This window comes from Haliaeetus leucocephalus, unplaced genomic scaffold (genome assembly GCF_000737465.1).
Source record: "Haliaeetus leucocephalus isolate CR32 unplaced genomic scaffold, Haliaeetus_leucocephalus-4.0 Scaffold897, whole genome shotgun sequence".
Classification (NCBI taxonomy): Eukaryota; Metazoa; Chordata; class Aves; order Accipitriformes; family Accipitridae; genus Haliaeetus; species Haliaeetus leucocephalus.
This window is the reverse complement of record NW_010973333.1, coordinates 2103938-2121528: the sequence shown is the minus strand read 5'-3', so window position 1 is coordinate 2121528 and position 17591 is coordinate 2103938. Positions and strand designations below refer to the sequence as shown.

Here is a 17591-nt window from a genome sequence, read left to right as displayed (position 1 = left end):
GCGAGGAGGAAGGAAGAATGGAAGGAAGTATTGCAAGTGGGTGGTCTGTTTGTCTTCAATTTCCCACCCAAAGCATCCTGGAGGAGTGAAATTTTCTCAGAGCCTGAAGGGGTACTGGCATTTTCAGCCACAAAGTGTTCCTGCAAAATAATTTTGCACTAGAGGTCCTCATCATTTTCAGCTCTACCTTACTGTTATTGAAGATTCAAAACAGAAATTGCCTCAGGGAGGTAAGAGCCATATGCCTTTTCTGGGTTCAGATGGGGCGTGGGAGCGTTGGAATCTGGATGCTTACAAAAGCACTTTTTCATTTCTACTGTGTCTAACTGGTGAAACATCTAAATCAGGTAACTTAAACCCAAATCTTTTGGCAGCTCAGACAGAGAAGCAAATATCCACTTCTCAGCAGACCTTTGATTTCAAATCACTGTGGTTAGTCTACTGTAATTTCAGCCAGGACTGCACAGGTATTTTGCCAGCACAATTTAAAAATGTGGGCACATTTAAAATTTATGAGATTAAAAGCCAAGGACAAGATTCCTCTCCCAACTAGAGGAGCATGGAATTATTACATCTGACAAGGGAACCAGGCTGAGGGACACTAACCCAGAAACAGGAGGCAGGGACGCTGCAGAACCGGGCACAACCAGCCAGTAGTGCTTTACCCCACTGTCTTAAATAGTTAAGGATTTCCTTTAGCAGTTCTCAAGAAGTTAGAATTCAATTTAAGAAGTGAAATCAGAAGAAAACGATCGTTTCTGACCCGCTCTAGAAAGCTAATTGACAATGCAATTTTCTATAACATACCCTATAACTACCACTGGGGGGAAGCGGAATGCTTCTACCTCCAGCTAACCCAGTTCCTCAGTGGGGACCTCAAAGGCGAGCTCTGCTGCACCTCTAGAGTTACTCTAGAGTGCACTGGTGGTTATAAACGAGCAATTTCCAGCTGATCAGGTCCTGCTCCGAGTGCAATTTCCTCACAACATGCACTATGCACATGAAATAGCGTGAGGAATGCCATGGCACCGCTTAAATGCTGGAAATGCTGGAAAAAACCAACCGCATCCCATGAAGGTTAGTATCTGAGGTCAGAGTTTGGCCCTTTGAACTGAAGAGATACAACATTACCACCGCACAGTGTTTGTTTTGCTGGACACCCCAAGGCCTCAGCATTACGTCCACATGGTAGCAATTGCAAGTGGTCAAGCAAGGCTGAGCCTGCAATAATATCTCCAATCTAACTGGAAATGAGATGCAACATACTGGAAAAGGAAAGGAAGGGAGGGAATGGGAAGGCAGAATGGGAGCAACAGCAATGCATTACATGGTTGCACACTGGAATCCTTTCAAGTTATTCCAAATCCCTTCAAATGCCTCTTAAAATAAGCAAAATCAGCTGTTCCCAAGGCCTGGGCCATGCCTATCATTAATTCAGAAACAGCAACTCATGTGTTTAATACATAAAAATCTGGCATTTATTCACAGAGTGTCTAAGAGAGCCCAATCCTCTGATCCCTTTCTTCCATAGGCATCTCAAAGGCTGCAAGCGTTTGGAGCTTGACTACTCGCTTATCTTGGAGCCACATACCTCCTGATAAGGAGGAGGAGTAGAACTTACTCACAGCGGTTCAGCTGACTATGAAGGAAGTCAGCAAGGGAACAGCTTACCAAGCTGCTTATTTCAGGAAGGGAATTTTTTTTTTTTAATCCCCCTTGAAGCTTTTTTTTATTTTGGAAACGAAAAGCTTTTTGGAGAAGCTGCACATCCTCTAAGCCTCCAGACTGAAGATCTGAAAGCTTTTTTCCAAATCAGAAATGGCAGAAGTACAAAACTCAACAAGTCACCCTGAATTTGTGGAGGGTGATGTAACCTTTTTCCAATAGCATGCCTTTTGGTGTGACCTGGTATCTTTCTTAACCATCTTGGGGAAAGATATCCTTACAGGCTCAATATTCCTCTTCTGAAAATCATTAACAGCTCTATTTACATAGTTAGAAATTAATCTGTTCATTCCAAACTAAAGGCAGTTTTGCATAATAACAATCCAACTTACCCTCTGTCCCAAGGCAGAGAACTTTTTTGATAGAAAAATGGTAAACTTTTCACTAATTAACATTAATCATAACAAAAAAAGGGACACTGGTTGGGTCTGGTAATTGTTTAAGACTGCATTAATGATCACTGCAAAAGGACGGAAGGATTAAACTCATTTCCAGCTCAGATTTACCAAATCTTTTTAATACCTTTAAAAGCAAATTGTGTTAGCGCTAATGCACAGCACCAGCACCATCTACTTTTAGTCTTAATGTAGAGTTTTAGGACTTTTATTTTTATCTTTACTCAGAATCACATGGTAAAATGACCTAAGAGCTGGGGGAAGGTACCCTGGATACCACCTAGAAGCTGTGTATTTTGTTACCTGTAGCATTCACCTCATCGCTACTTGACTGACTACCCTCAGCCCAAACCAAAGTGATGCTGTTTTAGAACTCACCTGAAGGAATGCAAACAGAAATCAGAGGCTGAGTGATAGAAAGGTTATCAGTTAAGACATTCTCAAATGTTGGAAGTGACTGTAAACCCCAAGCTTTGCCTTAATTTTCTGGGCTTTCTCTAGCCCACCTTGAAAGACACTTTTATGAGGAGAAAAAAAAGTCTGCCACCTCTACAGCTCATACTAGCTCACCTTGAACACATGGAATGCTTCAAACTGAATGTTGGGGCTTTTATCTCGCAGCAAGTTCATCATCAGCTTCAGATTTTCTGGTTTGCTGATGTATTTTGTCATGATGGCAAAGTTGTGTCGGTCCAGAATCAATTCACCCAGCAGCTATAGACACAATTACAAAAAAATCCCATTTTTTTATCAGTTCACCACATTATTTTTGAACACAGAGAAAGCAGCAACATATTTTAATGCTTGCCTAAGAGATTTCAATATCACTACCTTTTAAAAAAAAAAAAAGTAACTACACTTGTTATCATGCAATGAGCTACTTAATGCCCAGTAATGCTCACCATCTACATACTACAGAGAGGGATCCCACATATGGGCTGGTGTAATAGGACCTGGCATAAGCAAGCTAGGACAGAAGCAAGTGTAGTGCAGCTGTCCCACAAAGACACCTTCACTTCATTCAGATATTACATTAACACGCCTATCTGGTCGTATCTGCTGGTCATGTCAGACTTGGTGCTGTAGCAGCAAGCAGCACCAGACAGAGACTATCACATTACTCTCAAGTTCATTTTAACCTACATTCTGAACCAAAGTACAGATTTGAGGTCAGAGGAAAAATGATAGTGCTTGTTCCATAAAAACAGCCCAATACTTCATCAGAGGTCCAGGAAAGAAAAGACACAGTGAGCTCTTGTGCGTTGTAAGAAGAGCATCCTAAGCACTTATGTCTTTTTTGTTAGAAAGTACGTAGCTGCTCTGTTGCCATATATGCATCTTGATATTCTGCCTAACGTGGAGTTCAAATTTAGAAGGAAAGTGCTGAGAGACTTGACTTTACCTTCAGAGATTGTCTCTTTGTTACGTAATTCTCAGAATGAAGGAGTTTTTCATAATCCTCAAAGATCTAGAGTAACAAGAAAACACAAATGCATCCAATTCATGTCCATCCTTCCTCCTCCTGGTCCCTCCCACCCCAGAGGAGCAGCAGAGGCTGCAGCAGTGCCACCCTCTAACACTTCACTGCAATGCCAGGGCCAGTCTCATGGCCTTTTTTTCTTAGCTGCTTATCATGCAGTGAATTAATGCCCAGGAACACTCCTCTTCCAAATACTGCAGAGAGCAATACCACATATGGACTGGATGTAACAGGAGCTGGTGTGAGCCAACTAGGGCAGAAGTAAGCCAGTGCCTGTACAGCCTTCTCTTACAGAGGGTGAATCCGCTGCCAGGACACGTAGGTCCAGCACGTAACGTCTGCTTACTCATATCATGGTCATGACTTGCTGTGTGATTTAATACAATACCCCAAATTGGTGACAGTGCATCCCATGCTGGCATATGCCAAAAGCTCCCTTTGTGAGGTGCCACCTCACCAGCTTTCAGCACCCTTGCTCGTTAAAGCCATTTGCCCAACGAGGGTCACTGGGAGCCAAGCGTGTGCTGGCTTTTGCAGGATTAGGCCAAGGGAATCTTGTGGTCAAGAAGACCAAGAGAGAAGGCTATGATATGTTCAAACCATCTACCCAACAAGCAAAAAAACCTAACGCTGCTGTCCAAGAATCATCTAAAAAAAATGCTCACTCCCACAATTTATACTTAAAAATTTTAAATGTTAAACAAATGTAGAATGGGGACTGTTCCAGAGCAGTGCTTCATTATTAAGGGAAAAGATTAGCATAAACACTAATTTTGCTCCAGTTAAGCTGCATTTGTGCCTCAGCAATAATATGCCTGATCTTTATTTAACCTTCTTGGTTACTCTAGAATGAAAGATATAGTCTTCAGTCTTTTCACTTTGGTAATGAAATAAAGAATACCTCAGGTAACATGAGAACATAACCTGTGGTCTTAATTCCACGATCCGTACCAGGCCAATTTTAGTTGATTCCAATGGAATTTTTCTGACCCACATTTGGTTCAAAACCAAGCCAAAAAATCAAAGTGAAAAATGGCAGCAAACCAAGGGACTAATTGCCTGAGGATGGTAAGAAGAATACTCACACCTCAGTCCCCCATTCAGGTACACATAATTTCCAGTAACCCTAAAACTTCTTCCAGTAACTCTTCTCCTCTGTCCCAAAGTATTATAAATAATACTGGTCTGGCCCTATTAGTGCTGGAATATCACAAAACTGTTTAAAAATGTGCACCTTTTTTTCCCCCATGATCTATTTACATACAAAGTTTACAGTTCCGTTTGCATATGAGGAGACAGGATGCACACAGAGAGGAATAAAACTTGCTTTTAAACCGAGTTCTCCTGAAACCTTGGTGTGTGTCCCCAGGTGTGTGCAGAGGGGGTACCTGTATTTCAAACACCACGCAAGGATTCTGCTTTAGTAAAAGCAATGCTTAGTTTTGCATATAGTCCTACATGACTATTTTATGTGGAGCATGAAACCCTTTGCTACTGAAAGCACACTTTTTGCAGCTAAGCATGAACAGATTTTTTAAAAAATTCTTCTAGCATTTATACTTACCACATCATAATTTTGTTCCAGAAATTCTGCCACCAACAATTTGTGTCGTGTTAACAGGTCCTGGGGAGAACAGAGAAAGGTTATCTGAGAGAGTGTGCTCATTTGATTGCCCCTTGATTCTCAAACGTATTTTAGCATTTTTCACCAGGTCATCTTTTAGGAGGTATTTACAACATGATTCCTGTAGACAGAAAGCTTTTAAAAACAATACTGCATTGTGTGTTTAGTAGGATTCTAAGAAGAACTCGGCTAATGCTAACAGAATCAATCTAAAACTACTCTAACACTCTTTCTTTATATTCCTTTTCCCTCCCACCTTTTCTTATGGTCATCGGTCATAGTACACAGTGCTTTAAATAAACTGGGGTAGGGGAAAGGAAGAAAATAAATGAACCCTTTATGGAGGGATCAGCTATGGTCCCAAAGCCAGAAGTGATCTACATGTTACCCCACAGCTGGAAATTATACTAAGCTGGATCAACTACTATTGCTCATCTCCCAAGAATACAACAAGGAAGACTCAAATTCAACCACTGTATACATACATTTATTTATTTTAAGCCTAAAAGTTAGGTGCTGATCTGAGCTAGCCATCCAGACTCCCTCCACAGCCACTCCCTCCTGGGAAAGGGCTCTCCGGTAGGTGGGATGAATCCCTTCTGCAGCTCTCTTTCTGCCCAAGGTGGGCTTACTGACACAAGCAGTAGCAGACCTTTTAAACAGCTGGACACGTGATGCCTCCCATGCTAAAAGCCCAACTAATTCAAATTTAAATTAAAGCAACCTCTCCCACACAAGGGGAATGCTAGTGCTCAGAGACAGAGATGCAAATGTTCAGCTCCAGAAGAAATCAAATCTCTTTACTGGATGAATAGCTATGAAATGAAGTGTCCAGTTTGAGGCATTTAAGTTTAATTTTTATCTTATTGCCTCTTTTAAAATGTAACACTGCTCACAATAAATGCCTAATGAAGTCCATTCAAGTCAGTATTTTTTCAGTGAATCAGTTTCTGCTATCTTTTTCATCATCTCTTCCTTGGTTTCCTTACCCACAGTCAGAGACTGAAGCTGATGAGTAGCTGAAGCAGATGCACAGACACATCCTCTACAGCATCACAAATAAAAGAAATCCTTTACATACTAATCTTTAATTTATTTTTACCATCAATTATAAGAGAAAAGCAGAGTGCTATAAAATCCAGTACCTGTTTTTAATACATTCCTTTATTTAGCAGGACTGCAATGATAGCAGTTTAAAAGGCTGAGTGCAACAAACGTGATTCACAAGCATTTATGCAGGGCACTCAGGAGGCAACTACAACATTTTTCAATAGGGGGCACAAATGGAATATAATCTGAAATGAGTTTTTCATAGAAAATCATGAGAGAGTGTGGAGCAGCAGTATTCAATCAGCACTCTTTCCAAGCACTGCTGGTACCCTCCACAGCTGACTGTAGCTTTAAATACAAGCTGCTTTCCTCTGCATTTTTAGCAGCTATGTTTCCTCTCTGCAGCACACCTGGCTGAATTTAATTAAGAAGTACATCTCCAGATCATCAAAAATTCCAATACTTCCATACTATAAACATCCTCAGACTTCAATGCACATTTAATTAGCCCTCTTCTGGTGCATAGACTATCCAAGGCTTTCAGCTCTGAACGAGACACCCCAGTGGCAACACTACAAACCCAACACAGGGAAAATAGAACTGAAAACATGAGTTCAGTAAACCAGCCAGCAAGCAATCACAGCACTTATTTTTAAGGTATTAGAACGGAGGTAGCTCCATATTTCATGATTCAGTTGCTTCCACATCACTTCTTGCTGTTCCAGCTATTCAGAGTAACAGACAAATAGGAGATGAGATGAACAGCTGGTTTATTTCCAGAACTGACCATGTATAAGGTCAGGCAATTTAAAATAAGGGGCAATTTAAAAAAATGCAGTTTATACATTTTCCCCAAGCATTTTAAAAGGTGATTTCTGCCCTATGTCTGAGGATGAACTGCCCTCATACTCTTCTCTTTCCAGTGCGTGTGAGGATGTAGAATCCTATTTTTAAATCCTGCTAAAAATACACTCAGATCACAGGGGACAGAAGTAAGTTTCACAGCTGTAGATCCCTGAACTACATCAATCCTACTTTTCTGGGGGGGGTCGCAGCAGTCTGCAGTCCCTGCCACAGCTTAACTGACCCTTGTCCCCATCCTGCCTCCTGGCTGGGCTGAAGATTGTCCATCACCAATCAGACACTCCGCTGTCCTGCTCAAAGCAGGACCTGGGGAAAAGATGCAAATTTTTTCTGTCAAGCTGGGAACAGAGTCCAGGAGCACTTTTGCTGACCAGAGACAAATACTCTTCCAAGCATAGGGTAAAATGCCAGAGACAGAGGATTTAAATATCTCAGTTATGTTGCATTTTTATACAGTCCAACACTGTACTTCTGTTTGTGTTTCTGTGCTACTTCCACTTTCATAACATTTACCTAACGAATACCACAACAGTGCAGCTTAAAATAATGGAAAGATGCTGCTATTGATTAACAGGTCGTTTGAACTCGTAATCCTGCTCAACTCATTATTGAAGAATGCAACATTATCTCCATCACACAAATCTTTACCCCATTCAGTTAGTAAAAACCAAGGCTGGGTTTTATTATGCGTTGAATTGCTGAGCTGAACTCCAACATTCTTTACAGTTATTCCTAAGGTCTATCTAATCATGTTTCTAATTAGCTTTGAGAGGAAAGAATGAACAACTTGTTTCTACGACAGCAAGGAACTCAATGATAAAAGAAAAAAGGAGTTACATCTATATTTAGAAGAGTCTTTACCCCAGAATTTTCCCCAACTTGCTTAAATTATTTTTCAGAAATAAACTAATCTTCCCATACATTAAGCTCATCGGCACCAAATTTTGCTCAAAGACCATACGAGCACCTTGCAGGAACGATGATGGTCACGTACAAACTCCAAGAAATTTGGCAAGCTTCACCCAACTTCATTTTTAATACAACACAGAGACTCTATACAGAGTCTATGCAGTGCTTTCACCTACTTAACTCTTAGCAGTATGGTCCTTACACTGAACCACGGGTCACAAAAGTAAGCATACGAATACGTGGTAAAACAATCAGTGGGCACGGCATTAATCTAAACTTGACTGCCGTACTCAGAAGGACAGCAAAAATTACAAGGAATTCAAAAGTTTTAAATTATTCCTTCTATTTACTGTTTGCGGTCGTGATGGGTAGTGGTTTTGTCTCCAGGGGAAAGTAGGGAGAGGAAAAGGCATTTTACAAGAATGGTATGTAATACATGATTAATTTGAGTTTCAAATGGTTGCATAAAAGACCTTGGGTTATCAAGATGAAGAACATTAGTGAACTGTAAATCTGTATTGAATTAAAGAGTCTTTGGGACTTGATCACTGTTGTGAATCCTGTTACAAACAGACCAAGGATTAATTATATCCTTTACTGAACAATAAAAAAAGCCACCCAGTTTAAAGGCAACAGAACATTCAGTGATGACTGCTGATAGAGTGCCATTTTTGACACAACGCTATCATGCGGGTATCAAACAACTTACCTTGAATGTAGCAAAGGCATCAGAAGCTATATCAAAAGTTGACATTTCCACATATTTAAAAAAGTCTCTGAACTGTTCCGAAAAAAGTATGATTTTGGCCAAGGGTTCGTGCCGGATGCACTCTCTCAGCATAATTCCACAGCGTAAGGCAATATTTGGGGATTCGTATCTGAAGAATAAAAAGAAACAGAAAAGATCAAAATGTAGAAGAACGAAGATAAACGGGCACTTTTCCAGCAATGGGGAACTTTGTAGCATAGGGATCGCCTGCACCAGAGGGGACACAACACGTGGATGGCAGCTCCCAGCCACAGCACTGTACCCACCTGCCTCGGGACCTCAGCCCAAAGCTAAGGAGCAGACACACAGATAATACAGCCAGTGTTCCCCATCGCTAACCTCTGCCTTCACAAGCCAAAACACATTTCAGTGTAAATGTGCATTACACCTCCTCTCTGTGGAAAGTCCCTGTGGGGAGTGCGTAACGTTTCAACAGAGCTCCTTCATCTTTTTAGATTTATGAGAAAGCAAAGCCCATACAATATAACAATCTCCCTTTTCAGATTTAATTCTCAGTTCCCTAGTTTATCCAAGAAAAATGTAACACCTCATGACCATCCACCACCTCCCACTCCTCTTCTAGAGAAGATCACTCTAGCATATTAATGTGTCTAACAAGGAAGGTACGAAGTCTATCCAGGCAGTCTACACAGGATTAAGCTTTCTGTAGTTTCTGAAGATCTTTTTTTGCAGTTTAGGAGGAATTCTGCTCAATCCCTCCTCTGCAGAGGCTATGACTTTGTTCAGGAGACAAGTATTCATTCCTCAAGTTACAATCTTGTTATGGCACACGCATTGCAATAGCCAGAAGCCAGCACACTTCTCAATCTTGGAGAGGGAAGGAGGGGGGAGGCAATTCAGATCATCTTCTATTTCTATAAAGTCTTGATTTCTCTAAAGCTGAATTTAATCTGAAACAAAACTGTTAGAAACACAACTTTAAAAAAAAAAAAAAAAAGGATGAAATCCAGCAGTCAGGAAGGACTTAAAATTAACTTCTTCCAGCAATCTTCAGTCATGTGAAAGTGATGAAGTCCAAGGGGACAGAAAGCACACTCTGTTTCAATAAGCTGGTTATACTATATCAGAACTGTGTATTATCACCAAGAGCTTATCAGCATCATTTTTCCTTTGAACAATTAATTTCTATCACAGGCCAAAAGAGGAAGAAAAAAAAAAAGCAAGAAAGAAAAACACAAAATGCCATCTGTGCTGTAAGTGAGTGGGGGCTCAAATTTACCACCAGCTTGCAATTTAAAAGAATGGTAGTGTTTTGCAAGCATACCAGAGCTGCATACTTCAACCTCACGTCAACAATAGTTGGCTTAATGAAAAATGAATTACTATTTGAAATAGGCAAATGAAACTTCCCACCCTCAAGGAAATGCAGGCACTCAAGCCCCTATTTGTTTCCTTTTGGGAAACATTTGCAAACGTGAATTTATAACTCTTTAGACAACAGAAATTTGCTTATGTTTCCCATTGAGGCATACCTCTCCTCAACTCCATTAACAGGAATACTAATTTTCAAGGAAAAAGAGGCAGAGTTGCACCTAGGAGTGCAGCCAGGAAAATATTTAATAGTTGGCTAAGGAATATTTTGGTTGGAATAAAAGCAAATTACATTGTTTCCAGCACAATAACTTTTTAAAACATAAGTATCAACAGAGTCATTCTTAGTCAAATGCTCCATTATCTGGAAGTGGGTTTGGCTCCTGGAATATGCCTGGAAGAAGTTTACAGGCTATCCCGTCATAACTGGCATGTTCTCTGCACCCACACTTACATGCAAAGCTACCAGGCAGGAATGATAGAAATGTGTTTCAAAATCACTTTTAATAAGCAACTAGTGCTCTGTGCTGACGTATTCCCACAGCATAAAAAAAATACTGAGCTGTTCTCTGTTTGGATGAACTTACAACCTAAAGAAACCTCCCCATACTGACTACTGGGGGCAACCAGAAAATGAAATAATGGACTTGAAATATTTCAAAACATTCACTGTGGAGGCTGAAAGAGCCAAGACTGAGAGCAGAGGTGCATCTCGGTGCAAAGGGAATCATACTTGCATGGCTAGTGCAGAAGATGGTACAAGGCAAGGAGCACAGGCAGGAGATTAGGAAGGCATCAAGCCTGGGAGAAACAAGGTCTTGACAAACACCTATATTCTGATCTGATTTTACACTAGCTTCTATAGCCTGAGTTTATCCTTGGATAAACTTAAGGGGAATTCTGCAACTTCAGCCAATATACCATTAAAGCTTTAACTGCACTGCGATGTGAAGAGGTCATTACAAAACAGATCGTGGCAGTGACTAAGTATGTTAGAGATAGCATGTGGCATGATATATATTCACAAAGGAGCTTATAAATTTCTCACTTGTGAGAGACAGTGCAAGTGCCACAAACTTCAAGTCCTCTATAGTCACTGTACTAGAGGGAAGATATTTGAAATTAAAAAGGATGAAAGTTATTTCTGGGCTAACGTAGTATGCTGAGACCAGAGAAAAAATTTGGCCCAAATATATCCGGTACTCTATATACACCAAACATTGTATTCATCTGAAATCCTACTCATACACAAAGCCTGCACACACAGAAAATGAGATACTATTAAAGCAAGTCCTCATGCAGCAGGAAGGTCAATTAACCTACCAAATAAAAAGAAAAAAAAAAAAGTAGTCAACTATGTACTGCATGTTTTTCTGAAGCTGAGAAGCTGGAAGGAAGTAGCCAACAAGTAAAATGAAGCCTAAAAGGTAAGAACAGTTATCTCAAGCTGGCAGTACCACTGGAGTATTAGGCAGGAAACACCGGGCGGGAGCTCTGATTCAGGATCCTTCCCACTCAACAGAACTCACATTATGCAACAAAAAAGCAACCTTTTGTTGATACTGTTGGGAACTGACTGTCAGGGGGCAGAGGAAATTTTGCATCCAATACAAGTAAAACAATGACAAGTCTTCACAATAGTCCCGGGCTATTTCTTTTACAGTCATAGTAGAATTCTATTTTTTTTTTCTCCAGATAACGCCATATAACAAACACCGAATGGTACAAGCCAGCCAAATCCACTCTCTTTACCTTTAAGCAGATTTTGATTCCATTTATTTCATTTGCTATTAAATAAAAATGAAAACGTGTCCTCAAGTCACGTTTTCAAGTGGTCATGTCTAACATGAAGTGCCTGTTTCCCAGTCTCATAGCTGATTGCACACAAGCACGGCACGCTGCCTGCATGCAGCAAGCTGCCTGTTCAGGGCCCTACCCTTGCTGTAGGCACATATTTTAAGTATCGGTTTTAGACAGTCCCAGCAGCAGGACATAAGCAGGTAAGGGAGCATCATGTCTGACATCATTATGCTGTTCTGCAGCAGCTACTCAGATACCATCAGGGCTGGATGGTACTGTCTTCTGGACTACTGCTGATGAATTCAACAGCATTTTCTAACAAGAAACTCCAGAAACAGCAATTTTGATACAGTGCAGTGCTGCGAAGAGATAGCCAAGAAATCAAGAACAAGGAGCTGAGGACCAAACTAACATGGACACGCTGCTGCACGCAGCAGCACTCTCCAAAAACCACCTAAGTGATGCCATTTAAATACGTCCACTGGCTCAGGTCACCTACAGTAAAATGTGTCAGCCACACATATGCATAACATAAAATCTTTACTGTCATCTTAATATTCTTGGTTGTTACAGATGCCAAAGAATATCTGGGACATGATCCAAAAATATTTTTTAGCTTTAAATAAAGCCCAGACATATGGTAGCGATACATGCACAACATGCAAAAACAAAATGAGTGAAAAATCGAAAAAGCAAAGACAGAGAAAAGGAAAGAAAATTATTGTATCTATATATGAAGTTGAAAGCAGTTGTACAACTTAATGACAACTGAGAGAATTATCATCGCTGTCCTGAAACAACTAGTTTGAGGTTTATATAAATGGTGAATTTTAACAAACAGACGAAACCAAAATCCATTTAACTAGCTTACTGGGTTCCTTTTGAGGAAGCTGGTGTTTAGTAACACAAAACAAGTCAAGAGTTTCACAATTAAACCTAAATCACCCCAAATCACTATACTTGTAAGAGCAAGACCTAGCTCAGCCCAGCCACCCCCCCAGGCTCCTCACCGCCCTGCCTGCGAGGAAGACAGCAGGTCCGCACCTCCTCCTGTCACAGCAACCAAGAGCTTTGCCACCACGTTCAACCACAAGCTCACCGTTCTTGAAATCCCTGGTACTGACTAGTTCTCTTGGTTACTTTTTTCCCTACTGTGCTGGTTTGGGCTGGGATAGAGTTAATTTTTTCCATAGTAGCTGGGATGCGCTGTGTTTTGGATTTGTGACCAAAACAGTGTTGATAACACAGCGATGTTTTAGTTAGTGCTGAGCAGTGCTTGCACAGTGTCAAGGCCTTTTTTTTCTCCTGTTTCTCACCCCATCCCACCAGCGAGCAGGCGGGGGAGGGGGGGCACAAGGAGTTGGGGGGACACACACAGCTGGAACAGCTGACCCCAACTGACCCAAGGGATATTCCAGACCATAGGACACCATGCTCAGCATGTAAAGCTGGGGGAAGAAGGAGGAAGGGGGAGATGTTCAGAGTGATGGCGTTTGTCTTCCCAAGTCACTGTCCTGCGTGACGGAGCCCTGCTTTCCTGGAGATGGCTGAACACCTGCCTGCCCATGGGAAGTGGGGAATGAATTCCTTGGTTTGCTTGTGTGCAGCTTTTGCTTTACATATTAAACTGTCTTCATCTCAACTCACGAGTTTTCTCACTTTTACTCTTCCAATTCTCTCCCCCATCCCAAGCGGGGGCAGTGAGCGAGTGGCTGTGTGGGGCTGAGTTGCCGGCTGGGGTTAAACCACGACAGCTACTCAGCTGTGCTGGAATGTGGCCAGTTTTGAAGAAAAAACTATTTCAGAGGACTCCCATGCCTATCCCTCTCCTTGACTGGGGTCTGCCCCTGGGAGAGGGGGGAGGCTGGCTGAACAGAATTTTATTACTCTTGGGGCTGCAGCCTTGTCACGCACAAACCTTAGATGGTGCCTAAGTATTTTCCTAACTCTGGCTGTGGAGAAAATGGTAAAAATGCAAATCTTCAACCTCAAGAACAAGACAAACACTTCAAAAAAAAAAAGCATTCTCTTAACCATTAGTTTAAAAGGCTTATATCATGTTTTTGAATGGCTGTTACTAGCGTGACCATACAACTACTATGAGAGTCCACATTGTTTCATACTGATCAGCTAATAAATCTCCTTATTTCTACATCTGTTATTTAATCCCAATCACATATATTCTCTTTTCCTTAGGGAAAAATGAACAAAATCCTAAAGCCAAAAGAAAACTGAGCAGAAAACAGTAGACTTCAAGGGCTGGAAAAGCAAAGCTTCTCACTGAATGAAAGGTGCATTTAGTCAAAAGTAAAGGGGACAGAAGCCTCAAGAGTTTTAGGCCAACACTTGTGCACTCCTGAATGCAACTACAGCTGATGTCCTCTCCATACAGCAGTCTACTCCCCCTCCTTGGCCAACTTACCTTGGGGACCACCAGGTTACAGCTGAGCACTGACCCCCTCAAAGGTTAAAAGACAAAAAAAAAAAAAAAAAAAAAGTAATGCTGAAAGTTGTGGAGTTCATTACAGAATTAATTCAAAGTTGAAGTTCACATGTGGCTACAAGGATTGCAGAAGTCTGTCCCACAGACACAACTATGCTTTTTATGCATTTTTGCTTCTCTCTGTTCTACCACCAGTTTGACTCTAAGTATTTACAGACACCACTATAAGTCACTCCTGCAATGCAAAAAGGTCTAAATGAAACTCCACAGTCATCAGCAATGCCACACGAGAGTTTAGGGCAAGAACTGAAGTACACATCACATGAGGAACACTCAAAAACAATCAGCACATAATTATTCCAACATGAAGTTTGGTGAAGAAATAACGGCCAAATAAAATAATCCAGTCATAAAAAGTATACAGTTAAGCAGAAAGAAAGTCAACATAAAAGAAACAAAATATCTGGAACAAAATCTGAACTTTTTTTTTTTTTTAACTGAAAAGTGAGAAAGTAGATCAACTGCAATGCCAGCATGTTGCAGGCAATGCTCTTTAAGTCTAATTTAAGTACCCACCCTTTTAGAAGCATGAATAGGATATGTGGATGGGCACTAATGTATTCCACAGTAGGGCTACGCGTGCCAATTTGTCTTCTCAAGATGTTGTTAAATATCTGGGAAACGTCCTTTTTGCCCTGTTAAAAAAGCAAAATATATCTTCAGCTGGAAAAACACGAACAAATGACCATTTACTAGGCTCTCTATTGAAAGTAGAAATGAAAGTGAAAACAAAACAGTTTTTTTGGGCTCTCCACAGTCCCACCACCTCATAGTTGCTGTTTCTTCCACACCACAAGAAGGCTTCCTCTGTTGGGTGGCTCTGAAGACTACCGATCCCCTCACTCCCATTTACACCTTTCTTCTTCTAAATGAAGATGTGCATCCCCCTTATTCTGTCAAGGAAGTCCCTGGCTATCTTAAATAGCAACATTAAAGTACCAAAAAAGGTAGGGTGAGGGTGGTGAAGCACTCGCACAGGTTGCCCAGAGAGGCTGTGGCTGCCCCATCCCTGGAAATGTTCAAGGCCAGGTTGGACGGGGCTTGGAGCAACCTGGTCTGGTGGAAGGTGTCCCTGCCCATGGCAGGGGGGTTGGAACGAGGTGATCTTTAAGGTCCCTTCCAACCCAAACCATTTTATGATTCTATGAAAAGCAAGTCACTACCCTGAGCTAAATATGCTTTTGCATTGTGTACTATTGCTCCTGCAGCCTCCAAATTTAAGTTGTCAATCTAGTACCAAGTACACTGCCCCACAGCCTAGACTTACAAAGCTAAAGCTTTTCGTTATTCACATGCTATCAATGCCAAGCGTGACTGCATTTTTGAAAATCAGGGTTAAATTTAAAACTGCACCCATTATTTCACCATGAAGAATGAAATCATTAATACTGATAAAAAGGCTGCTTCACATATATGTCTCTGCTTTAGTCACAACTAAGATCCTTCACGTTGTCCAATTTTTCTCCTGTATACACCTATCTGCACAACCATGTTTTGCCTTCGAACACTTCCCCATGCAAACAGCTTTTCAGAAGGTCTTTCCAAATTACATTCTATTCAGCCACAGGGTTTGCCAATACATCTTGCATTAGAAGTCCTCTTCCTCCCCCACCGCTTTCTCCCCTGGCCACAGGAGACAAATTGATGTGTGAAATTAATGGAGGGGGGAGACCGCTGCACTAATGACCAGTAACCAAGGCACTGAGTCAACAGCGGGTCACTAAGCACAGGGCAAGCTAAAGCAAAAGGTTACTTATAATCATGATCATTGATCTGTCTCGCGAGGACAAACATTCCTTGGTGGAGAACTTATCGAACGTTTGAAGCCAAGGAGCAGATAGTTTCACACAGAGGGAAATTCCCTGGTTTCACCTCTACAAATAAATCACTGCTGAGAAACACAAAATATTCTGCTTTCTTACTCGTTCCAACCCAGCTGGCTTGGAGACTCGGGGAATTAAATAGAATAAAATCAGAGCAGGCCAGTCCATCTGTGTTTGTCTGCAACACTTTTGACCCTTGGACATTCTCTTAATAAGGCTAATTCTTTATGAAGTCATCCCATTCTCCCCTACCTTTACAACACCCGTAACGTATGCCTGGAACCTTGTGATCCCCAGCGGCTTCAGCAGTTACTCCAAGACAAAAACAATCCAGACAGAGAAGAGCTGTTGAAAGGGTGAGGTGAAAATGGCCAAAAATTAAGTGATCCTCTCTGCTATGCCAAATTTTATATTAGTTACTTAATATTAAGGGCACTGCAGCATTATTTCCAATAGCAGAGAAGAGATAGATATATATCTCTCTATATATCTCAGAGAGGGGAGAGAGAGAGATCCAATTATATCTAGTTTTCTAGAGACCAGCGATGATGAAAGCCAGAGAAGTTGGTCTTTCTGGGTTGTCCTGGGGGCAATGGAGGCAGATAGGAGGGAACCAAGGCAGACTTCCCTCACCACCAGACATCTATAAAAATTGTAGGAATACTTTTGCAACACTTCTTACTTGGATCTGTGATTCAGTTTTGCCTTATAATGAAATACATATGGCCACTGAAGTACAAGATAAGGCAGTATGGAGAAAAAGTGGCTAGACAAGAACAAAAAAACTGCAAAGGATGCCATTACATAAATAACAAATTGATGATACCTATACCATAATTTAGCTCCTGTTTCCAGACAAAGTAAGGGAAAGCATCTAATGTCACTAGTCCTGGGCTTGTGGCTATTTACTGCCTCTTTTAGTGGCTTTACAGCTTGTGAACCCTTAGGCTTATATGTGGTTAGTAACATCTATTTTTTTCTAGTTGACTTTTTCTGTATGCACACTTTCCTCAGTTCTTCAAAGTTCAACAATAAATTTCATATTTTAAATTTCAAAAAATCCAGTCTGATCTTGATTCTGGGCTCCTGCCCAAATCCAACTTTAGTGCTTCATAACAGTTTCCTCACCAAAATTATACCTTGTTTCTTGAGTGGCAGAAGCAATAAACCTGTATTTTCTATAGACGTGTGATGGATGTGTGCAAGTCTCCCCTACACGCATGCCCGCCCCCAGCCACACGTGCTGTAAGCGTACTGGCAGATGAAACACAAATGAGACAGGACTCGAGTCTGTGCTTCTGCCTTATTTTCTGTGGG

General features: G+C 41.2%; 1 protein-coding gene across 1 annotated transcript in view; it reads right to left on the bottom strand.

The window, feature by feature from the left end:
- CAB39L (calcium binding protein 39-like) overlaps positions 1 to 17591 on the bottom strand; it is a 37466-nt gene that overhangs the window by 5004 nt on the left and 14871 nt on the right. Inside the window, exons 4-8 of the mRNA XM_010583376.1 lie at positions 14968 to 15086; positions 8757 to 8925; positions 5165 to 5224; positions 3523 to 3588; positions 2691 to 2834 (exon numbers count right to left, since the gene is read on the bottom strand). Coding sequence (XP_010581678.1) covers positions 2691 to 2834; positions 3523 to 3588; positions 5165 to 5224; positions 8757 to 8925; positions 14968 to 15086 — 558 coding nt within the window. The remainder of the gene's footprint in view (positions 1 to 2690; positions 2835 to 3522; positions 3589 to 5164; positions 5225 to 8756; positions 8926 to 14967; positions 15087 to 17591) is intronic.